General features: G+C 40.7%; 1 protein-coding gene across 2 annotated transcripts in view; it reads left to right on the top strand.

Annotated features, from left to right (window-relative positions):
• LOC107221606 overlaps nucleotides 1–19,856 on the top strand; it is a 133,995-nt gene that overhangs the window by 99,208 nt on the left and 14,931 nt on the right. For both annotated transcript variants that reach the window (XM_046734410.1, XM_046734409.1), the window contains exons 118-159: nucleotides 198–527; nucleotides 625–930; nucleotides 1,009–1,314; nucleotides 1,396–1,713; nucleotides 1,939–2,268; nucleotides 2,725–3,039; nucleotides 3,131–3,463; nucleotides 3,541–3,846; nucleotides 3,941–4,246; nucleotides 4,430–4,744; nucleotides 4,835–5,164; nucleotides 5,235–5,549; nucleotides 6,205–6,531; nucleotides 6,619–6,924; nucleotides 7,012–7,317; nucleotides 7,402–7,719; nucleotides 7,806–8,132; nucleotides 8,221–8,535; nucleotides 8,761–9,090; nucleotides 9,430–9,735; nucleotides 9,827–10,132; nucleotides 10,215–10,532; nucleotides 10,712–11,035; nucleotides 11,385–11,696; nucleotides 11,821–12,153; nucleotides 12,277–12,576; nucleotides 12,708–13,013; nucleotides 13,099–13,413; nucleotides 13,470–13,799; nucleotides 13,886–14,194; nucleotides 14,270–14,599; nucleotides 14,697–14,999; nucleotides 15,060–15,365; nucleotides 15,446–15,763; nucleotides 15,847–16,173; nucleotides 16,483–16,794; nucleotides 16,879–17,211; nucleotides 17,381–17,677; nucleotides 17,783–18,088; nucleotides 18,179–18,496; nucleotides 19,135–19,449; nucleotides 19,534–19,848. In XM_046734410.1, the coding sequence (XP_046590366.1) occupies nucleotides 198–527; nucleotides 625–930; nucleotides 1,009–1,314; nucleotides 1,396–1,713; nucleotides 1,939–2,268; nucleotides 2,725–3,039; nucleotides 3,131–3,463; nucleotides 3,541–3,846; nucleotides 3,941–4,246; nucleotides 4,430–4,744; nucleotides 4,835–5,164; nucleotides 5,235–5,549; nucleotides 6,205–6,531; nucleotides 6,619–6,924; nucleotides 7,012–7,317; nucleotides 7,402–7,719; nucleotides 7,806–8,132; nucleotides 8,221–8,535; nucleotides 8,761–9,090; nucleotides 9,430–9,735; nucleotides 9,827–10,132; nucleotides 10,215–10,532; nucleotides 10,712–11,035; nucleotides 11,385–11,696; nucleotides 11,821–12,153; nucleotides 12,277–12,576; nucleotides 12,708–13,013; nucleotides 13,099–13,413; nucleotides 13,470–13,799; nucleotides 13,886–14,194; nucleotides 14,270–14,599; nucleotides 14,697–14,999; nucleotides 15,060–15,365; nucleotides 15,446–15,763; nucleotides 15,847–16,173; nucleotides 16,483–16,794; nucleotides 16,879–17,211; nucleotides 17,381–17,677; nucleotides 17,783–18,088; nucleotides 18,179–18,496; nucleotides 19,135–19,449; nucleotides 19,534–19,848 (13,278 nt within the window). The remainder of the gene's footprint in view (nucleotides 1–197; nucleotides 528–624; nucleotides 931–1,008; nucleotides 1,315–1,395; nucleotides 1,714–1,938; nucleotides 2,269–2,724; nucleotides 3,040–3,130; nucleotides 3,464–3,540; nucleotides 3,847–3,940; nucleotides 4,247–4,429; nucleotides 4,745–4,834; nucleotides 5,165–5,234; nucleotides 5,550–6,204; nucleotides 6,532–6,618; nucleotides 6,925–7,011; nucleotides 7,318–7,401; nucleotides 7,720–7,805; nucleotides 8,133–8,220; nucleotides 8,536–8,760; nucleotides 9,091–9,429; nucleotides 9,736–9,826; nucleotides 10,133–10,214; nucleotides 10,533–10,711; nucleotides 11,036–11,384; nucleotides 11,697–11,820; nucleotides 12,154–12,276; nucleotides 12,577–12,707; nucleotides 13,014–13,098; nucleotides 13,414–13,469; nucleotides 13,800–13,885; nucleotides 14,195–14,269; nucleotides 14,600–14,696; nucleotides 15,000–15,059; nucleotides 15,366–15,445; nucleotides 15,764–15,846; nucleotides 16,174–16,482; nucleotides 16,795–16,878; nucleotides 17,212–17,380; nucleotides 17,678–17,782; nucleotides 18,089–18,178; nucleotides 18,497–19,134; nucleotides 19,450–19,533; nucleotides 19,849–19,856) is intronic.

Raw genomic sequence — 19,856 nt, 5'->3', positions numbered from 1 at the left:
GACAACGTTCTGCAAGTTACTCAATTTAAAAACCTATTATCAGGCAAAGTCAGGGCAATGTGCATTATGAAATAGCAAAATCCCTCTCCTTGCTGATCCGGTTCACATGGAATCAACTTGAAGACAGTACGACATACTTTACTGATAGTCAGTTTACATATTAGGTCACATGTTCTATAAAACTATAACTCTTACAGTCAATCCACCCCAACCACCTGTAATGAGGGACCCTTGTATTCCATCACCATGTGGCGCAAATGCTGAGTGTCGTGCTGTTGGTGACGCTCCTGCATGTACTTGTTTGGCAAACTATGTTGGCAGTCCACCAAATTGTAGACCTGAATGTACAATCAATGCAGAATGCCCCAGTAATTTGGCTTGCATCCGAGAAAAATGTAGAGATCCATGTCCAGGATCATGCGGTTTCAATGCACAATGCATGGTTGTCAATCATACACCAATGTGCCAATGTTTAGAAGGTTTTACTGGAGATCCATTCACTCAGTGTAATTTAAAACCAGTTCAGCGTAAGTGAACTTCATACATTACAAATGAATTAAGATGGAAAAAAACTTGACCTAAAAGATTTTTTATACTTATGTCAAGACGAACATTTCTTTTCAGAAACCGAACCACAAGAATCGGATCCATGTAATCCATCTCCTTGCGGCCCCAATGCTCAATGTGACAACGGCATTTGTTCTTGCTTACCCGAATATCAAGGAGATCCATATGCGGGGTGTCGTCCAGAATGTGTTCTTAATATTGACTGCCCTCGCAATAGAGCTTGTTCTAGGAACAAATGCTACGATCCTTGTCCAGGCACCTGTGCAAATAATGCTCTGTGTAGTGTAATAAATCACATTCCTATGTGTAGCTGTCCACAAGGATTTGAAGGCAACGCTTTCGTTCTATGTACACCAATCCGAGGTAGTGTCATTAATAGCTCCAAACTTTCATGTTTCAATGAAATAGGCTGTTTATTTATACATTCATAACTTTCTGTAGCTCCTGCAGTTTCATCGCCATGTAATCCTTCACCCTGCGGTCCTAATAGTCAATGTCGAAGTAACAATGGTCAATCAGTGTGCACCTGCGTCCCTGGTTACATAGGAAGCCCGCCGTCATGCCGACCGGAATGTCTTGTTAGTTCTGACTGTCCACAAAATGAAGCCTGCAATAATCAAAAATGTAGAAACCCTTGCATTGGTACATGCGGTTATGGAGCTCTGTGCGAAGTTGTCAACCATAATCCAATATGTCACTGTCCTGTGAGATATACCGGTGATCCATTTGTGCGATGTGCACCGATCCGTAAGACCCGTTGTATTACTGAAATAATATTCACGCCAAACTATAAACCTTACCAATTCTAAATGACATTATTACTTCCAGCTGAAATTCCAGCTGTATTTGTAAACCCATGCCAGCCGTCTCCTTGTGGCCCAAATGCGGTATGCCAAGTTTCGAATGATTCACCATCGTGTTCTTGTTTACCCGAATTTATTGGCTCCCCACCAAACTGTAGACCCGAATGTATTAGTAACAGCGAGTGCCCCAGTCATGAAGCATGTAATAACCAGAAATGCAAAGATCCATGCCCAGGTTCATGTGGCAATAACGCAGAATGTCGTACAGTCAGCCATACACCAATGTGCTTCTGTAGCATTGGGCATACGGGAGATCCATTTACACAATGCTTTATCAAACCAAGTAAGATATGTCAATCAATATAGAAAAAATCTTGCAATATAGAAAAAAGTTGTGAGGTGAAATGAGTTTTTGATACGTAACTAAATCGTATGAATTTAACAAAATATATCAGTTCAGTAATACACTCAATTTCAGTTATACAATAACTGGAAGACCACATTCTGACTATCTGAAACTTCCAAAATGAACTATAAACGTTGATCACATACAAAATAATTTTTACAGTCGATGACGTCGTCGATCAAAGACCAACACCTTGTTTACCGTCTCCATGTGGATCTAACGCTATTTGTACTGAACGTAACCAAGCAGGATCATGTTCCTGTTTGCCAGAATATATTGGAAATCCGTATGAAGGTTGTAGGCCGGAATGCGTTCGAAATTCAGATTGCCCGTCGAATCTGGCTTGTATCAGGTCTAAATGCATCGACCCATGTCCGGGAACTTGTGGTACAAACGCAGAGTGTCGTGTAGTTACCCATGTACCGACATGCTCTTGTTACACATCTTATACGGGAGATCCTTATCAATACTGTACATTACAACAACCAGTCAGTAAGTTGCCATCATCATATACCTCATATTGGAATTACTACAAAGGGGCTTCTTGTATACAGTCCCTCATTTTGTCCATTTTTGATTCGGCTTATTTTTTCATCTTTCACTATTCACAAGATATTTCATGATTTTAGTAAATTTTTGAACTCAATTTGTCTCGAAGATTACAATTCTCAAAAAATCTTATTAGATTTCTTTCCAGTTTTTATTTTCGATTTCATAGCAAAAATCTGACTGTCAAATCCTTTACGTTAAAAATACAGAAGAAATCATGGAGGTGTATTGCAACACGTACTGAAAGATCAAATAAAACAGCCAAGTAAAAATCGAACGCAGTCAAACGTGTGGTGACTCGTCATGTCACGCCCTATATGTGAAGCATAGTGATTTTAAACGGGTGAAATATCAATGGGCTTGGATTCTATTTCATTATTCACGACACTTTCATTACAGATATTCCAGTAGACAAAATTGATCCGTGCAGTGAAGCTCGCTGTGGTCCAAATAGTCAGTGTAGGATAATAAACGATCAAGCTGTTTGTTCCTGTCTTCCGACGTACACTGGTAGCCCACCGACATGCAGACCAGAATGTGTTGTTAGTTCTGAGTGCACTTTTGACAAAGCATGTATAGAACAGAAATGCAAAAATCCATGCCCGACGCCATGTGGTGTGAATTCTGAATGCAGAGTAATAAACCATGCTCCATTATGCAGCTGTAGACAAGGATTCACCGGTGATCCATTCACCATGTGCTTCTCAGTACCATGTGAGAATCAGGCTCATTATTAACAACCAGACACGCACTATTGACCGAAGTTCATATCCAGCAGGAAAATAATGCTTTGGTTAAATTACAGTGACGTCTCCAGGTCAAGACGAAATAATTCAAAGAGATCCATGTATTCCATCACCCTGCGGCCAGTATGCAGAATGTCGAAACATAGGAGGACTCCCTTCGTGTTCTTGTGTTACTGGTTACATGGGAATCCCTCCAAACTGTAGGCCCGAATGCACGATCAATCAGGAATGTCCCAGTAACCGAGCATGTATGCGCGAAAAATGTAGAGATCCTTGCCCTGGATCTTGCGGTGTACTTTCACAATGCCACGTAACTAATCACGTCCCGATATGCACCTGTCTTGAAGGATACACTGGCGATCCATTCAGTAACTGTTTCCTGAAACCGTCACGTAAGATTGCATATTATTTGTCCCCGATGCGACCTATATATCTTCTTCACCGAGTTTATAATCAAACGTGATTACAGAACCTGAGCCTGATGTCTCTGACCCATGTAATCCTTCTCCGTGTGGGCCAAATGCTCAGTGTAATGATGGAATTTGTACATGTTTACCTGAATATCGAGGTGACCCATACTCAGGTTGCCGACCAGAATGTGTTCTCAACACAGACTGTCCACCGAACAGAGCATGTACTCGCAATAAATGCGTAGACCCTTGTCCAGGAACTTGTGGATACAATGCCATATGCAACGTATATAACCACGTTCCGATGTGCAGTTGTCCTTCAGGAATGACCGGAAATGCATTTATTTCATGCAATATTCAACAGGGTATGCATATAGCACGTAATAAAGGATTACGTGGCTTGCCATAAATTGACTGTGTCTATAAAAATGTTGCATTACAATATCGTAATAATTACAGCACCTGCCTTTACCGATCCATGCAATCCATCCCCGTGTGGACCAAATAGTCAGTGCCGACAGAGTAATGGACATGCAATATGCTCTTGTATCATTGGGTATATAGGTTCCCCACCAACTTGTAGGCCCGAATGCGTTGTCAACTCAGATTGTGCTCAAAGCGAGGCATGTAGCAATCAGAAATGCAGTGATCCTTGTCTGGGAACTTGCGGAATACGCGCAAGCTGCAAAGTTGTCAACCATAACCCAATTTGCAGCTGCCCAAGCACTTTGACGGGAGACCCGTTCGTTCAATGTTCACCAATACGTAAGGATACTTTCTGAACTTTTCCGAACATAAAACCATATGTTTCAATTACCGTTCATATTTTGCCACAATATGTTTTTCAAGTATTACAAAATCTACCATATATTACGAAAGGTATGGTTTCAAGTGTATGAAACATGAACCTATCGACATTACTTGTAAAAATGTTTTTACATTTTCAAGCTGTGGAACCAGTGGCGTATGTAGATCCATGTCAACCATCACCTTGCGGCCTCAATGCGCAGTGCCAAGTTCTCAATGATTCGCCATCTTGTTCGTGCTTACCAGAATTTATTGGTATACCACCTCAATGCAGACCAGAATGTATTAGTAATAGCGAATGTCCAAGTCAAAAGGCATGCATAAATCAAAAGTGCCAAGATCCATGTCCTGGTTCTTGCGGATATAATGCCGATTGTCATGTCGTCAGTCATACGCCAATGTGCGTTTGCTCCATTGGACACACCGGGGATCCATTCACACAATGTGTACAACAAAGTAAGATGTTTTCTCATACCTTGGTCAACTAATTCGTAATCAAGTTTATAAACGTCAGCTTTTATTCACATCAAGTTTACTCCTTTTTAGTTGATATACCATTTAATGAATCCCCAACTCCTTGTACACCATCCCCTTGCGGAGCAAATGCAGAATGCAGAGTAAAAGAAAATGCTGGCTCCTGCACGTGCGTGGCAGAATACATTGGAAATCCTTACGAAGGATGCAGGCCAGAATGCGTCGTAAATTCGGATTGCTCATCAAACCTAGCCTGCACTGGGCTAAAATGCAAAGATCCTTGCCCAGGAACCTGCGGTCAAAATTCTGAATGCCATGTCATAAATCATATGCCAACATGTACTTGTTTCGAAAGATATACTGGCGATCCGTTCCGTTACTGCCACCCAATTTTAGAACCAAGTAAGAAATCAGTTATGCCTGTAAAGTTGATTTTTAAACATAAATAATAAATGCAAAATTTGTTTATTAGCAGTTGTAGCCGATGCGAGCAACCCGTGCGAACCTTCACCTTGTGGTTCTAATAGTCAGTGTCGGGAAATTAACGGTCAAGCAGTGTGCACTTGTCTACCAACTTATATAGGCAGCCCACCCAATTGTAGACCGGAGTGTGTCGTAAGCTCAGACTGTTCCCCAACTCTATCGTGTATTGGCCAAAAATGCACCAACCCCTGCCCCACTCCATGTGGAGTGAACACAATCTGTAATGTTATAAATCACAGCCCCATATGCATTTGCAAACATGGATTGACTGGTGATCCATTCACACGATGTTTCGGGATTCCACGTAAGAATAACTATGTCATAATTTAAGTAACATACAATATCATGTTCAGCTATCCATCCTATCTATTACTAGATATGGGAAGATATTTGTTTAGAGCACCTGCTTGAAAAGTTCGATTTCCGAAACTTGCGGACGATATGTAAAGTGCCCGATTTCCGATTATTGCGGAAAAAGAACTCGTCTTTATGCACTGTGTCATTAAACATAAATTACCTAACCGTAATTTCACGCTTCGTCAGTGACACCTTCAGTGCTTCTAAAATTAAACTTTCCTTTACAAGTATTACAAAAAATACCGTCCGTTACACATGCGGATTGGCGTTATACTCGTCTGATTGCAGCACTTGCCTTGGCTCATGCTGCATCCCGAGTGATAAGTATGTAATTTCCAAAGAGTGCAAAGTTCTTAGCGTGAACTGTAGGCGAGTGCAATGTTCAAACGGGTACTTGTGCAATTGCTACACTCGCTTTCGGCTTGTGTCGCCGACTTTGCAGTTGTATTCGTGACAACGCGGCACTCGTCTATGGCTCATGGTGCAAACTTTATACTCGATGAAAATTGCCCACTTCCTGCACGTGTAACACAATATACTATTTTTTACCGTTTAGCTTCCAGTAGTTGAGGTAATCGAAAATCTTAAAACTTGGCTTTCAGCTCCAATTCAGCCCGTTGTTGAAGATTATAAAGACCCATGCTTCCCTTCACCATGTGGACCACACTCGCAATGCCAAAATATTGGTGGAACACCATCATGCTCTTGTTTGGCTGAATATCTTGGTAGTCCCCCCAATTGTAGACCTGAATGCACAATTCACCCTGATTGCTCAAGTAACAGAGCTTGTATAAATGAGAAATGCCGTGACCCATGTGCAGGGTCATGTGGATTGAACGCCATTTGTAGTGTGTTCAATCACATACCAATATGTACTTGTAATGAAGGTTACACCGGGGATCCATTCAGCAGTTGTCATTTCACACCAAGTATAAAAATATTTCTACCACATAGTACTGAGTACAAAACCTGTAATTCCGTATTGAATTCATATTTGAATAACGTATGTTATACAGTTACAGAAAATGTCGACATAGACCAATGTAATCCATCACCATGCGGTCCTAATGCCATATGTAACAATGGAATTTGTACTTGCGAACCTGAATTCAAAGGTGACCCATACACTGGGTGTCGACCAGAGTGTGTCCTAAATACAGACTGCCCCTTCAACAAAGCATGTGTGCGCAATAAGTGTATAGACCCGTGCCCTGGTACCTGTGGACAAAATGCCCTATGTAATGTCATCAACCATACCCCAATGTGTAGTTGTCCAGTAGGCACAAGTGGAAATGCATTAATCTTATGCCAAACAGTAAAAGGTATATAACCATCAAAAGTTAAACATATGCGAAAACCAAGAAACATTACAACGAAAGAATAATCCTTATTATTATCTAAATATTTAGCTCCTGTTAACCCAAGACCATGCAATCCATCCCCATGTGGCCCTAACAGCATTTGTCGTGAAGTGAATGGACAAGCTGTATGTTCATGCGCGCCCGAATACATAGGCAGCCCACCATCTTGTCGACCTGAATGCATAGTTAGTTCTGACTGTACACGAAATGAAGCTTGTACAAACCAAAAATGTAGAGATCCATGTCCTGGAACTTGTGGCCTACAAGCGATATGTGCAGTAATCAATCACAACCCAATTTGCTCATGTCCCGAACGTTTCACTGGTGATCCGTTTATCAGATGCACTGTCATACGTAAGAAATTAGTATAGTAGTATTCCTGGAGTATACATAGATTGATTAAATAGTTTGAATCATATTCGTCAATATTTTCCTCAGAAATGACGGAACCTGTGCCGATAAATCCGTGCCAACCTTCGCCATGTGGCCCCTATTCACAATGCCAAGTCAACAACGAATCACCTTCATGCTCTTGTCTACCGCAGTATACAGGCGCCCCTCCAAATTGTAAACCCGAATGTGTTAGCAATAATGAATGCCCCAGTCATCAAGCATGTTTCAATCAAAAATGTAAAGACCCATGCCCTGGAATGTGCGGTGCAAATGCGGAATGTTACGTCGTTAGTCACACACCAAATTGCGTATGCTCTAATTACTACACGGGAAATCCATTTGTTCAATGTTTCCCAGCTCAAAGTAAGAGAAAATTTCAGAGAATTATTCAGTAAATCATTATATTACTAAATATTATAAAATTGTTGTTTTGTTTTCCCATGTTTTAGTTAGTCCAATTCCTGACGATGTACACTCCCCCTGTTCACCTTCACCGTGTGGCTCAAACGCGATTTGCAAAGAATCTAATGGTGCTGGATCTTGCTCCTGCTTACCCGACTACCAAGGAAACCCTTACGAAGGATGTAGACCCGAATGTGTAATCAATTCTGACTGTCCATCTTATCAAGCTTGTATTCAATCCAAATGCAAGGATCCATGTCCAGGCACTTGTGGTCAAAACGCAGAATGTTCAGCTGTTAACCACTTGCCGTCGTGCAACTGTCGCTCAGGATACACTGGCGATCCCTTTGCATTTTGTACCCTCGTCCAATTTTGTAAGTTCAGATTTTCCTCGCTTCGATTATTTTTTTAGCCGATATTACTACCATGAGTATTACCTCCATGAACATATTTCTTACTTAGCTGAAGAGCCAGAGAAACGAAACCCTTGCAACCCATCACCATGTGGACCTAACAGCCAGTGCAAAGAGCTTAATGATCAAGCAATATGCTCTTGTCTTCCTACATATGTTGGCAGCCCGCCAGGTTGTCGGCCAGAGTGTGTTTCCAGCTCAGAATGTTCCTCCCAACTAGCATGCATAAATCAGAAATGTGTAAACCCATGCCCTGCTCCGTGTGGTCTGAAAACCAACTGTGTGGTAGTAAATCACAGTCCAATTTGTAGTTGTTTGCCAGGACATAGCGGAGATCCTTTCACCAGATGCACACCAATTCCACGTAAGGGATATTTTGTACAAAAATAATTTACGTATGTACAATTCAAGCTTTCAATGCATCCACAATGTGAAAATAATGTATAAAATAATATGATTGGTATGTACCTAAAAATTAGCCAATCTAATGATGTTATCATTTATTTCACTTCTTGGAAACATCAAAAGCTGGCAATTGAATGGCAACCCGTTACCTATGTAAATTATTCACGGTCATACTATTCCACAGCTCGTGAACCGGCAACATCTATAGAGTCAGATCCGTGTGTTCCATCACCGTGTGGCAGCTTCGCTCAATGTCGGAATGTCGGGGGAACACCAGCTTGCACTTGTTTGAATGATTACATAGGACAGCCACCAAACTGTAGACCCGAATGCACTATAAATCCCGAGTGCCAGAGTAACGAAGCCTGTATAAATGAAAAATGTAGAGACCCTTGTCCTGGATCGTGTGGTTTTGGAGCTCAATGTGCCGTTATCATGCATACTCCGATGTGCACGTGCGCTGAAGGTTACACTGGAGATCCATTTACAAACTGCAACCTCCTTCCCCCAACTCGTAAGCATCCTAATCTCGCAGAATATAAATTCACCATCATGAGACATCTAATATTCTGGTCATTATACCAAAGAATATCTAATAAATCACAAGGACATAATACAACTTAGTTATTACATTTTTGCAAAATCAATTATAAAATGCAATTAGTGATTTCAGAGTAAATTATAAACATAATTTCTCTTGTAATTATTAACTTGCATGAAATGTTTTTACTGTTAAACTTGATTTAGCTGTATCCTACGACCATTACATTCACATGCATTTTATTACATAAATAATATTCAATCTATATTATACCCCGAACAATTTTAGTCAAACTCATATCTAACATTACAGCTTCTGATCCAGTACCAGTAGACAAGTGTAATCCATCTCCTTGTGGTCCAAATGCTCAATGTGATGATGGTGTTTGTACATGCTCATTAGAATATCAAGGAAACCCATATTCCGGTTGTAGACCTGAATGTGTGCTTAATCCAGATTGTCCCCGTGAAAAAGCTTGTCTACGAAACAAGTGCAAAGATCCGTGCCCTGGCGCATGTGCTGCAAACGCTTTGTGCACTGTTATCAATCATGTCCCCATGTGTAGTTGCCCCGAGAACACCAGTGGCAATGCCTTCAGCTTCTGTGCTCCATTAGAAGGTGCGTAATAATTTACACCATTTGATTATGTTAATAGAACGGATTGTGGCAGTTTTATAAAGTTTATTCTGACAACATGTTTCATGAACAGAACCTATCCTGTCGAACCCATGCAACCCCACGCCATGTGGACCCAATAGCGAATGCCGTGTTGTAAATGGACAAGCTGTTTGTTCATGTGTGAGCGGATTCATTGGTAGCCCTCCCACTTGTCGACCAGAATGTATAGTCAGCACCGATTGTCTCCAAAACGAAGCATGCAGTAATCAGAAATGTAAAGACCCATGTCCAGGTACATGCGGTTTGAAAGCCAAATGCCAGGTTGTGAATCATAATCCAATCTGCAGCTGTCCTACGCGATTCACAGGCGATCCATTCATCAGATGCACACCGATGTGTAAGAATATTTCGACTCTTATTCCTAGCGTCTGCGACGTGAATAAGTATCTGATTATTTAATCATATAAATTCAATTGCAGTAGATGAAGTACCACCATCCATCAACCCATGCCAACCATCTCCATGCGGCCCTAACGCCCTGTGCCAGATTACAAACGATTCTCCATCTTGCTCGTGTCTACCAGAGTTTATAGGAAACCCACCAAACTGTAGACCAGAATGCAGTAGCAATAGTGAATGCTCTAGCAACTTAGCTTGTATCAATCAAAAGTGCAAAGACCCTTGTCCTGGTTCTTGTGGATCCAATGCAGAGTGTCACGTATTCAGTCATACCCCAATGTGCGTGTGTAAGAATTCCTACACTGGGGATCCTTTCACACAATGTACTTACCGAGAACGTAAGTATCATATATACATATAATCATATGAATTGAAATCAAAATTATCGCATTGATGTTCCTGCAAAATGTTCTGAAGAAATAAACTTTTAAAAATCGCATTGAAATAGCTGAGAATGTTCGCATATCCGTCGCGCAATCTATGCTGATAACTAATTGGTGTAAATATCATTTTACAGCATCACTGCCCATACAACCTCAACGACCCTGTCAGCCTTCTCCTTGCGGAGCAAATGCTGTGTGCAAAGAGCTCAATGAAGCCGGCTCATGCTCGTGTCTTCCAAATTATTTCGGAAATCCGTACGAAGGTTGCAGACCAGAGTGTGTTATTAATTCTGATTGTCCGTCGAATACAGCGTGCATTAATTTCAAATGCAAAGATCCTTGTCCCGGAACATGTGGACAGAATGCAGAATGTCAAGTTGTTAACCACTTGCCCATGTGTACTTGTTACGCAAGATATACCGGTGATCCTTTCAAGTACTGCATCATGGCTGTAGAAGGTATGAAACAGTCTTAGTTAGTCGGGAAACCGAACTGACCTCGTTCACATTTTACATGTACCAGATTATCATAATTCTAATACACTTGCAAACAGTTCAAAAGTACCTCAATTACGAAATCAACGGCTTATTTAATTAGATGCTAATATTAAAAATTCTTCTGAACCTTAGTTATCGAAAAAATTTCCTCACCTCTGATTGCATGTATATTAAAACAGTGGCCTTAAGAAAACAGTTTAGATTTACCTTGACAATGAATTAATCGGATTACTTATTTTTCTACCCATTGTTTTGGCTCTTTTGCTTATTGTATAATCTAATTACGGCAATTTTTTTTCTCTTCTACCAGATACACCTGTCAAACAAGACCCATGTAATCCATCGCAATGTGGACCAAACAGCCAATGTCGAATAATAAATGAACAAGCTGTTTGCTCATGTTTACCCGAATATGTCGGAACTCCTCCAGCGTGTCGCCCAGAATGTGTTGTTAGTTCGGAATGCCCATCAAACCGAGCATGTATTAACAAAAAATGTATTGATCCATGCCCTGGAAGATGTGGCTCAAATTCAAGATGTGAAACCATAAACCATAGTCCAATTTGTAGTTGCCAGCAGGGTTACACAGGAGATCCCTTTGTTACGTGTTTCAGAGTACCGGGTAAGTGTGAAATTAAGAACATGAAAAAATTTCAAAACTCTTTAATAAATTCAAAATACACACAATCTGATAATCGATGATATAATAATAATAATAATAATCAAAAAACAATTCGGATTCACAGTTACGCTACCAGATGAACCACAAACATATGTCAATCTTTGTCTTCCTTCGCCATGTGGACAAAACTCTGAATGTCGTGACATTAATGGACAAGCATCGTGTGCATGTCTAGCCGGTTTCATAGGAACACCGCCCAATTGTAGACCAGAGTGTACAATCAACCCCGACTGTCCCAGTAATCAGGCATGTCTACAATCAAAATGCAGAGATCCTTGTCCCGGATCTTGCGGAATAGGAGCAGAATGTACAGTGGTTGGTCATACACCTATGTGTCATTGCCTTGAAGGTTATACCGGGGATCCATTTACCAGGTGTACACCACAATTGGAATCACGTAAGCCATGTTCTGTAATATTGAATCAAATAAGTGTCTCCTATATTCTGCACTATGTTTCGTTAATAATAATATCATTACTATGAAGTACACTATTGCATTGCTATATAACTTATATTTTAGCACAAGAACCAGAACCTACTGATCCGTGTTATTTGTGTCGTGCAAACACACAATGTCTCGATGGTACATGTACGTGTTTGCCAAACTTCCAAGGAGACCCATTCATAGGTTGTCGACCAGAATGTGTACTTAATCAAGATTGTGCAATTAATCAAGCATGTATTCAAAGTAAATGCAAGGATCCTTGCATAGGAACATGTGGAAACAATGCTGTATGCAGTGTCGTAAATCATATCCCAATTTGTACTTGCCCATCCGGTACATCTGGCAACGCGTTCGTTGCTTGCTACACAGTGCAAGGTAAAGTTCACAATCCTTCGTCACAAGTCACAGTAACAACACAACAGTTAGCTGTAGTTTTAGTGGATATACATAATTGTTAATGGACTTTTCCACTGGTCATTGATGTATATACCTATGATTTTAAATAGTGCCAGTACTGTCGGATCCTTGCAATCCATCGCCGTGTGGTTCAAACAGTCAGTGTCGTCGTATCAATGAACAAGCAGTTTGTTCTTGTATTGCTGGTTACATGGGCAGTCCACCAAGCTGCAGACCAGAATGTACAATTAGCTCTGACTGTGCTCCAAACAAAGCATGCAGTAATCAAAAGTGTATAGATCCTTGCCCAGGGACATGTGGGCTCCGAGCTATTTGTAATGTTGTAAATCATAATCCCATATGTAGCTGTCCGGCAGATCTTACCGGAGATCCATTTGTTAGATGCACTCTAATTGGTGAGTTGCGAAAATTTATGCTTTCTGCAGCTGATGAGCTTGTCACTGGACCAAACTATAATATACCGTATTTGAAATCCAACAGAAAAACAACCGGATACTTCTATGCCTTGTCAACCATCACCGTGTGGTCCTAATGCTCAATGTCAAGTAGTAAATGACTCTCCTTCATGCTCTTGTCTACCTGAATTCACTGGATCACCACCACAATGTAGACCTGAATGTGTTAGTAACAGCGAATGTCCCTCCAACTTGGCCTGTATTAACCAAAAGTGCAGAGATCCTTGTCCAGGCTCATGTGCAGCAAATACTGACTGTAGAGTAATAAGTCACACTCCAATGTGTGTTTGTGCAGCTGGTTTCATCGGGGATCCATTCACCCAGTGTGTTTCAAAGCAAAGTAAGTATTTGTCGGTTTATCATTTCCGAGTATGTTTTCATTGATGTGCTTTGCAGCTGAAAAATTACCGGAAGAAAAGCCAACACCTTGTATACCATCGCCATGTGGATCTAATTCAGTGTGCCGAGAATTGAATGGAGTTGGATCTTGCACATGTTTACCAGATTATATTGGGAACCCCTATGAGGGTTGTCGCCCAGAATGTGTAATTAATTCCGACTGTACATCCGACAGAGCTTGTATCAATTCAAAGTGTCAAAATCCATGCCCAGGAACGTGTGGTCAAAACGCTGTATGTCAAGTCATTAATCATCTACCATCGTGCACATGTCAATTTGGATATACCGGTGATCCATTCCGATACTGTAATGTTGTAATTAACGAAGGCAAGTTTTTAAAATGTAGTAATTATATTTACACATATCAGTAATAATTATTCGACAGTTATAAATACTTAAATTAAACTGCGTAGATGAAGTGCCTGCTGACCCATGTAACCCTTCACCTTGTGGGCCAAATAGTAAATGTCGTGACGTCAATGGCCAGGGAATCTGTTCTTGCTTGCCAAATTACATGGGAAGTCCACCATCGTGTAGACCAGAATGTGTGATTAGCGCGGAATGTCCAACAAACCGTGCCTGCATCAATCAGAAGTGTGCAGATCCATGCCCAGGCATTTGCGGTCTAAATGCAAAATGTGATACTATCAATCATAGCCCTATTTGCAGTTGTATTCAAAGATTCACCGGAGATCCGTTTGTAAAATGCTTCAATATCCCTGGTAAGCATTGAAGAGATTGATTATATTTTGTGCATGGATTACTGAATTATTAATATTAAAATCAATGAATTTCAGTTGAAACCCCAGCACCTATCGAGAATGAAAATCCATGTCTACCATCTCCATGTGGACCATTTTCTATCTGTCAAGGTGTTGGTAATTTACCATCATGCACATGCACGCAGAACTCGATTGGATCGCCTCCGAATTGTAGGCCTGAATGTACAATTAACTCTGAATGCGTCAGTAACCGCGCTTGTATCAGAGAACAGTGTAGAGATCCATGCCCAGGATCCTGTGGAATAGGAGCACAATGTAACGTTGTTAATCACGTTCCATCTTGCACTTGCCCAGACGGATATACCGGAGATCCATTCACCAGTTGTTCCCCGAAACAACCGCTCTGTAAGTGAATTGTTTGTCCTCAACATTTATTGGTGCAAGCTAGTGTTATCTGTATTGCGAAAATTCTTTATTTTTAATTCCGAAAATCTAAATATAGCTGAGCCAGTAGTACCAGACCCCTGCAGTCTCTCGCCGTGTGGACCAAATGCAGAATGCGTAAATGGTGCGTGCATCTGCTTACCAGAATACCATGGGGATCCGTATTTCGGATGTCGTCCTGAATGTGTACAAAATACAGAGTGTATCTTTGACAAAGCATGTATACGTAACAAGTGTGCTGACCCTTGTCCTGGAGTGTGTGGTCAAAATGCAGAATGCACAGTCATCAATCATGTCCCAATGTGTAGTTGCCCCAGCGGAACAACTGGAAATGCGTTCAGTTTCTGTTCACCAGCGAAAGGTATGTATGTTATTTAAGACGAGATTTCCTATCTCTTATTGTGAACGTTTATCATTGCAGAACCAGATGTGATTAATCCTTGCAATCCATCGCCATGTGGTCCGAATAGTCGGTGTCAAGAAATCAACAACCAGGCTGTGTGCACTTGCATAACAGGATTCATTGGAAATCCACCATCATGTCGACCAGAATGTGTGACCAATTCTGAATGTGCTCAGAATGAAGCCTGCATTAACCAAAAGTGTAAAGACCCTTGCCCTGGAACATGTGGAGTATCAGCTCGTTGTCAAGTCGTTTATCACAATCCAATTTGTAGTTGTCCACAGACATTTACTGGAGATCCGTTTATAAGATGCATACCAATCAGTATGTACCAAATTTTACATACCGAACCAATTCAGATCAAATGAACAGACAATTGAACTAACAATCTTCTTTTTTTGCAGCGGAAAGATTTGATGAGCCGAAAAATCCGTGTCAGCCATCTCCTTGTGGCCCTAATGCGTTATGTCAAGTCAACAATAATGCGCCATCATGCTCCTGTCTTTCGAGCTTTACAGGGACTCCTCCTAATTGTAGACCAGAATGCATTAGCAATAATGATTGTTCAAATAATTTAGCCTGCATTAACCAGAAATGTAAAGACCCATGTCCAGGATCTTGTGGTGCTAATGCTGAATGTCGTGTGGTTGGTCATACGCCAATGTGTATTTGCACTATCGGATACACAGGTGATCCGTTCACCCAATGCATCACAAAACAAAGTAAGCTAAAGTCATAATCTTTCTACCAAGGTTTAGTTTACTTTTCATAATCACGTACGAACTGCTATGCTTTTTCCACATAGATGAACCTGTCGTCCCAGAAAATCCATGTATACCATCACCTTGCGGTACAAATGCAGTGTGCAAGGAACAAAACGGAGCTGGTTCTTGTGTGTGTATATCAGAATACATTGGAAATCCATACGAGGGTTGTCGACCTGAGTGTACGATCAATTCAGATTGTAGTGCTAGCCGTGCATGTATTAGATCTAAGTGTCAAGACCCATGTCCGGGAACTTGTGGTAGAAATGCACAATGCCAAGTGGTGGCGCATTTACCGTCGTGCACATGCATCCCAGGATATACTGGAAATCCATTCAGCTATTGTAACGCAATACCGCCTGAAACAGGTAAATAGTTTTTGTATCACGATAATGTTAATGTACGATTTGATAAGGTCAAAGAGCAATGGTAATCAAAAAATAAACCATTCTCAAATCACACATAGTTTATTCAAGAAAGTTACACAAATAAACTCATTGTGCACTTCAAAATTCTTCTGGTCCGTTTAGGCTAAAGCATGTATATTTGAACTCAAACTCACAAGCAAAGTCATCTACTACCATTATGAATCGAGTATTGTCAACTTTTTAAACCATCGGATGTAATGCACAAAACCTTAAACCTTTAATTAACATTTCATACATTTTTGCAAACAGAGCCACCAGTTGAACGCAATGCATGTAATCCTTCACCATGTGGACCGAACAGTCAATGTCAGGACAATAATGGGCAAGTTAGGTGTTCATGCTTACCATTATTTATTGGAAGTCCTCCAAATTGTCGACCTGAGTGTGTTGTTAGTTCTGAGTGTCAGACGAACCTTGCTTGTATCAATCAAAAATGCCAAGATCCATGCCCTGGTACTTGCGGAAGCAATGCAGAATGCAGGGTCTTGAATCACAGTCCCGTATGTAGTTGCAGAATTGGATCAACTGGAGATCCATTCAGCTATTGCTACTCCATTCAGGGTAAGTATTTTGATAATTCAGCAAATCGAAGGTTCTATTGGTTTTATCATTGACATATATCTTGTATTTTTGTGCTCTCAATAGAACCACTACCAAACAAGGAATATCCAAAGAATCCATGCGTTCCATCTCCATGCGGACCCAATGCTGTCTGTCAGGCTATTGGTGATAATCCGTCGTGTACTTGCATGCACAATTATATCGGAGTACCTCCCAATTGTCGACCAGAATGTTCTATCAATTCTGATTGCCTTAGCAATAGGGCTTGCATAAGAGAAAAATGCAGAGACCCGTGTCCAGGATCTTGTGGTGTTGGTGCTCGTTGTACCGTTGTTAATCATATTCCAGTTTGCACATGTCTCGAAGGTTATAGCGGTGATCCTTTCAGCAGCTGTAGCCCGAAACCACCAGCAATGGGTAAGAAGTCGATACTGCGTATTTAGTACGGAAATTAGTTATTATGTAGCTTTTAGTGTTGATCACTTCTCAGAACCAACCTGAAGTCAGTGGTATAGCAGTCTATGCTTATACAATTAGGGATTTGATATTTCTAAGTTTGGACATTTTACACATGTTTTTTTATTAGATGAGCCAATCGATCCTTGTAATCCATCGCCATGTGGTTCAAATGCACGGTGCAGCGGAGGCGAATGTTCATGTTTGCCTGAATTCTACGGCGATCCTTATCAAGGCTGTCGCCCAGAATGTGTATTAAATTCGGATTGTTCTCGTGACAAAGCATGTATTCGCAACAAATGCAAAGATCCGTGTCTCGGTACTTGTGGCTCCAATGCCGAATGTTTTGTTGTCAATCATTTGCCCATGTGTAGCTGTCCTCGTAACATGACTGGAAATGCGTTTGTTTTATGCTCACCTAAGCAAGGTTTGTTTTCTTATATGAGTCAACATTGATTAATCATTACTGATAGTGGCAATAGTATTTTATCGATTCGGAAAAAGGATAATATGAAAATGGTCATTATTGCAGATCGAATTCCATCGAATCCCTGCCAGCCTTCACCTTGTGGGCCGAACAGTCACTGTCAAATAGTAAATGGACAGGCTGTGTGCTCTTGTATTCCTGGTGTTATAGGATCACCACCTACTTGCAAGCCAGAATGTGTAATCAGTTCCGATTGTGTTCAAAACAAAGCATGTAATAATCAGAAGTGTATAAACCCATGTCCTGGTACATGTGGTTTGTCAGCTCAATGTGTTGTTGTGAACCATAATCCTATATGCAGTTGTCCTTCGCAACTTACCGGAGATCCATTTGTACGATGCTATCCAGCAGGTGAGAGCAAATGTTATTTTTTCATTTGTTCACAATATAATTACAGACAGATATTCTCGTCATATGTAATTATGAATTGTTTGCTTCCAGTAAGAGAACCTGACGTACCGAAAGATCCTTGTCAACCATCTCCATGTGGCCCCAATGCCAAATGTTTAATCGTAAATGACAGTCCATCGTGTTCTTGCCTAAGCGAATTCACCGGGGTTCCGCCCAATTGTAGACCAGAGTGTATCAGCAACACTGATTGTTTTAGTCACTTAGCATGTATTAATCAAAAATGTAAGGACCCTTGTCCTGGTTCATGTGGCATAAACACTGAATGTCGAGCAATTAGCCACACCCCTATGTGTATTTGTGCTAGCGGATTTACTGGAAATCCATTTGTACAATGTACTCCGCACCAGAGTAAGCAAAACATACTTTATCACGTCATTATGATTCCATACCTCCCTTTCTACACGGTTCCACGAAAATTCATACAGGTTCATACATGAGATCCCTAGATTTTGACAACACTTTTATCATGGTATCTTTATACCAAAGCATATATAATTATTCGAAATTTCAGGCCTGGATTAACTTGCTTGAGGTTTTATTGTACATACTCTCTATCTTGAGACCTTCATCAAAAAAAAATATGTTGTAAATCGCCTGTGAAATAGCCATTTTTACATAAAAGCTTGTTGAATTAACTTTCAACTTGCACAGAAATGAACACCAAGTAGAACAGGTGTTAGTTTATCGATTTTTGATATCCTTTGAAATTATGCCGTAATATCGCACCTAGTTTGGGCTTGTAGTATTTTTTCAATCTTCTCATCCTATGCAGTATTGCCATTGTTGTCGGAAGCCTGAAAATAGAATGTGGTGTTAAGGTCGTGAAAAGCTCATATTCCTAAGCGTAAAATTATAATTTGGCATGCTATTATGTTCAAATGTAGCGAAGCTACGAAAGAATGCCATCCAAATCGAAAAATCTCATGTGCCCTGTATGAATAGATATAATAATTAATTTTTTTGGCTTATGAAAAATTTTTTTACAGTTCAACAACCAATTGAAGTTGATGTGTGCTCACCATCACCGTGTGGTTCAAATGCTATATGCCGTGAATTGAATGGTGCAGGCTCTTGCGTATGTTTGCCAGAATATGTTGGAAACCCATATGAAGGCTGCCGACCAGAATGTGTAATTAATTCGGATTGCGCAGCAGACAAAGCTTGCATCCGGTCTAAATGTCAGAACCCCTGCCCAGGGACCTGTGGAGCAAATGCTTATTGCCAAGTAATCAATCACTACCCAACATGTACTTGCCAAACAGGCTACAGTGGTGATCCATTCCGTTATTGTAGTGTGATAAGTGAGTTATATTCCGAAAGCGCTTTTTTCAACTGTCCGAAATTGCTATTGGAGAAATCAATTGATTGAACTTTTGTTTACCCAGCATTTGACCAACCTACACTTACGGATCCTTGCAAACCGTCACCTTGTGGACCGAACAGTCAATGTCGTGCTGTGAATCAGAAAGCTGAATGTACATGTCTACCAAACTATTTCGGAAGTCCACCATTCTGTAAACCGGAATGTAGAGTAAATTCTGAATGCCCGTCTAACCGTGCCTGTATGAATTTGAAATGCGTTGATCCATGCCCAGGCATTTGTGGTACTAATGCGAGATGCGAAACTATAAACCACAGTCCAATTTGCAGTTGCAATGCTGGTCATACTGGCGATCCATTTATAAGATGTTTCGAAATTCGTAAGTGT

This window comes from Neodiprion lecontei, chromosome 3 (genome assembly GCF_021901455.1).
Source record: "Neodiprion lecontei isolate iyNeoLeco1 chromosome 3, iyNeoLeco1.1, whole genome shotgun sequence".
Classification (NCBI taxonomy): Eukaryota; Metazoa; Arthropoda; class Insecta; order Hymenoptera; family Diprionidae; genus Neodiprion; species Neodiprion lecontei.
Note: the sequence above shows the minus strand (reverse complement) of the source record. Positions and strands in the feature narration are given on the sequence as shown.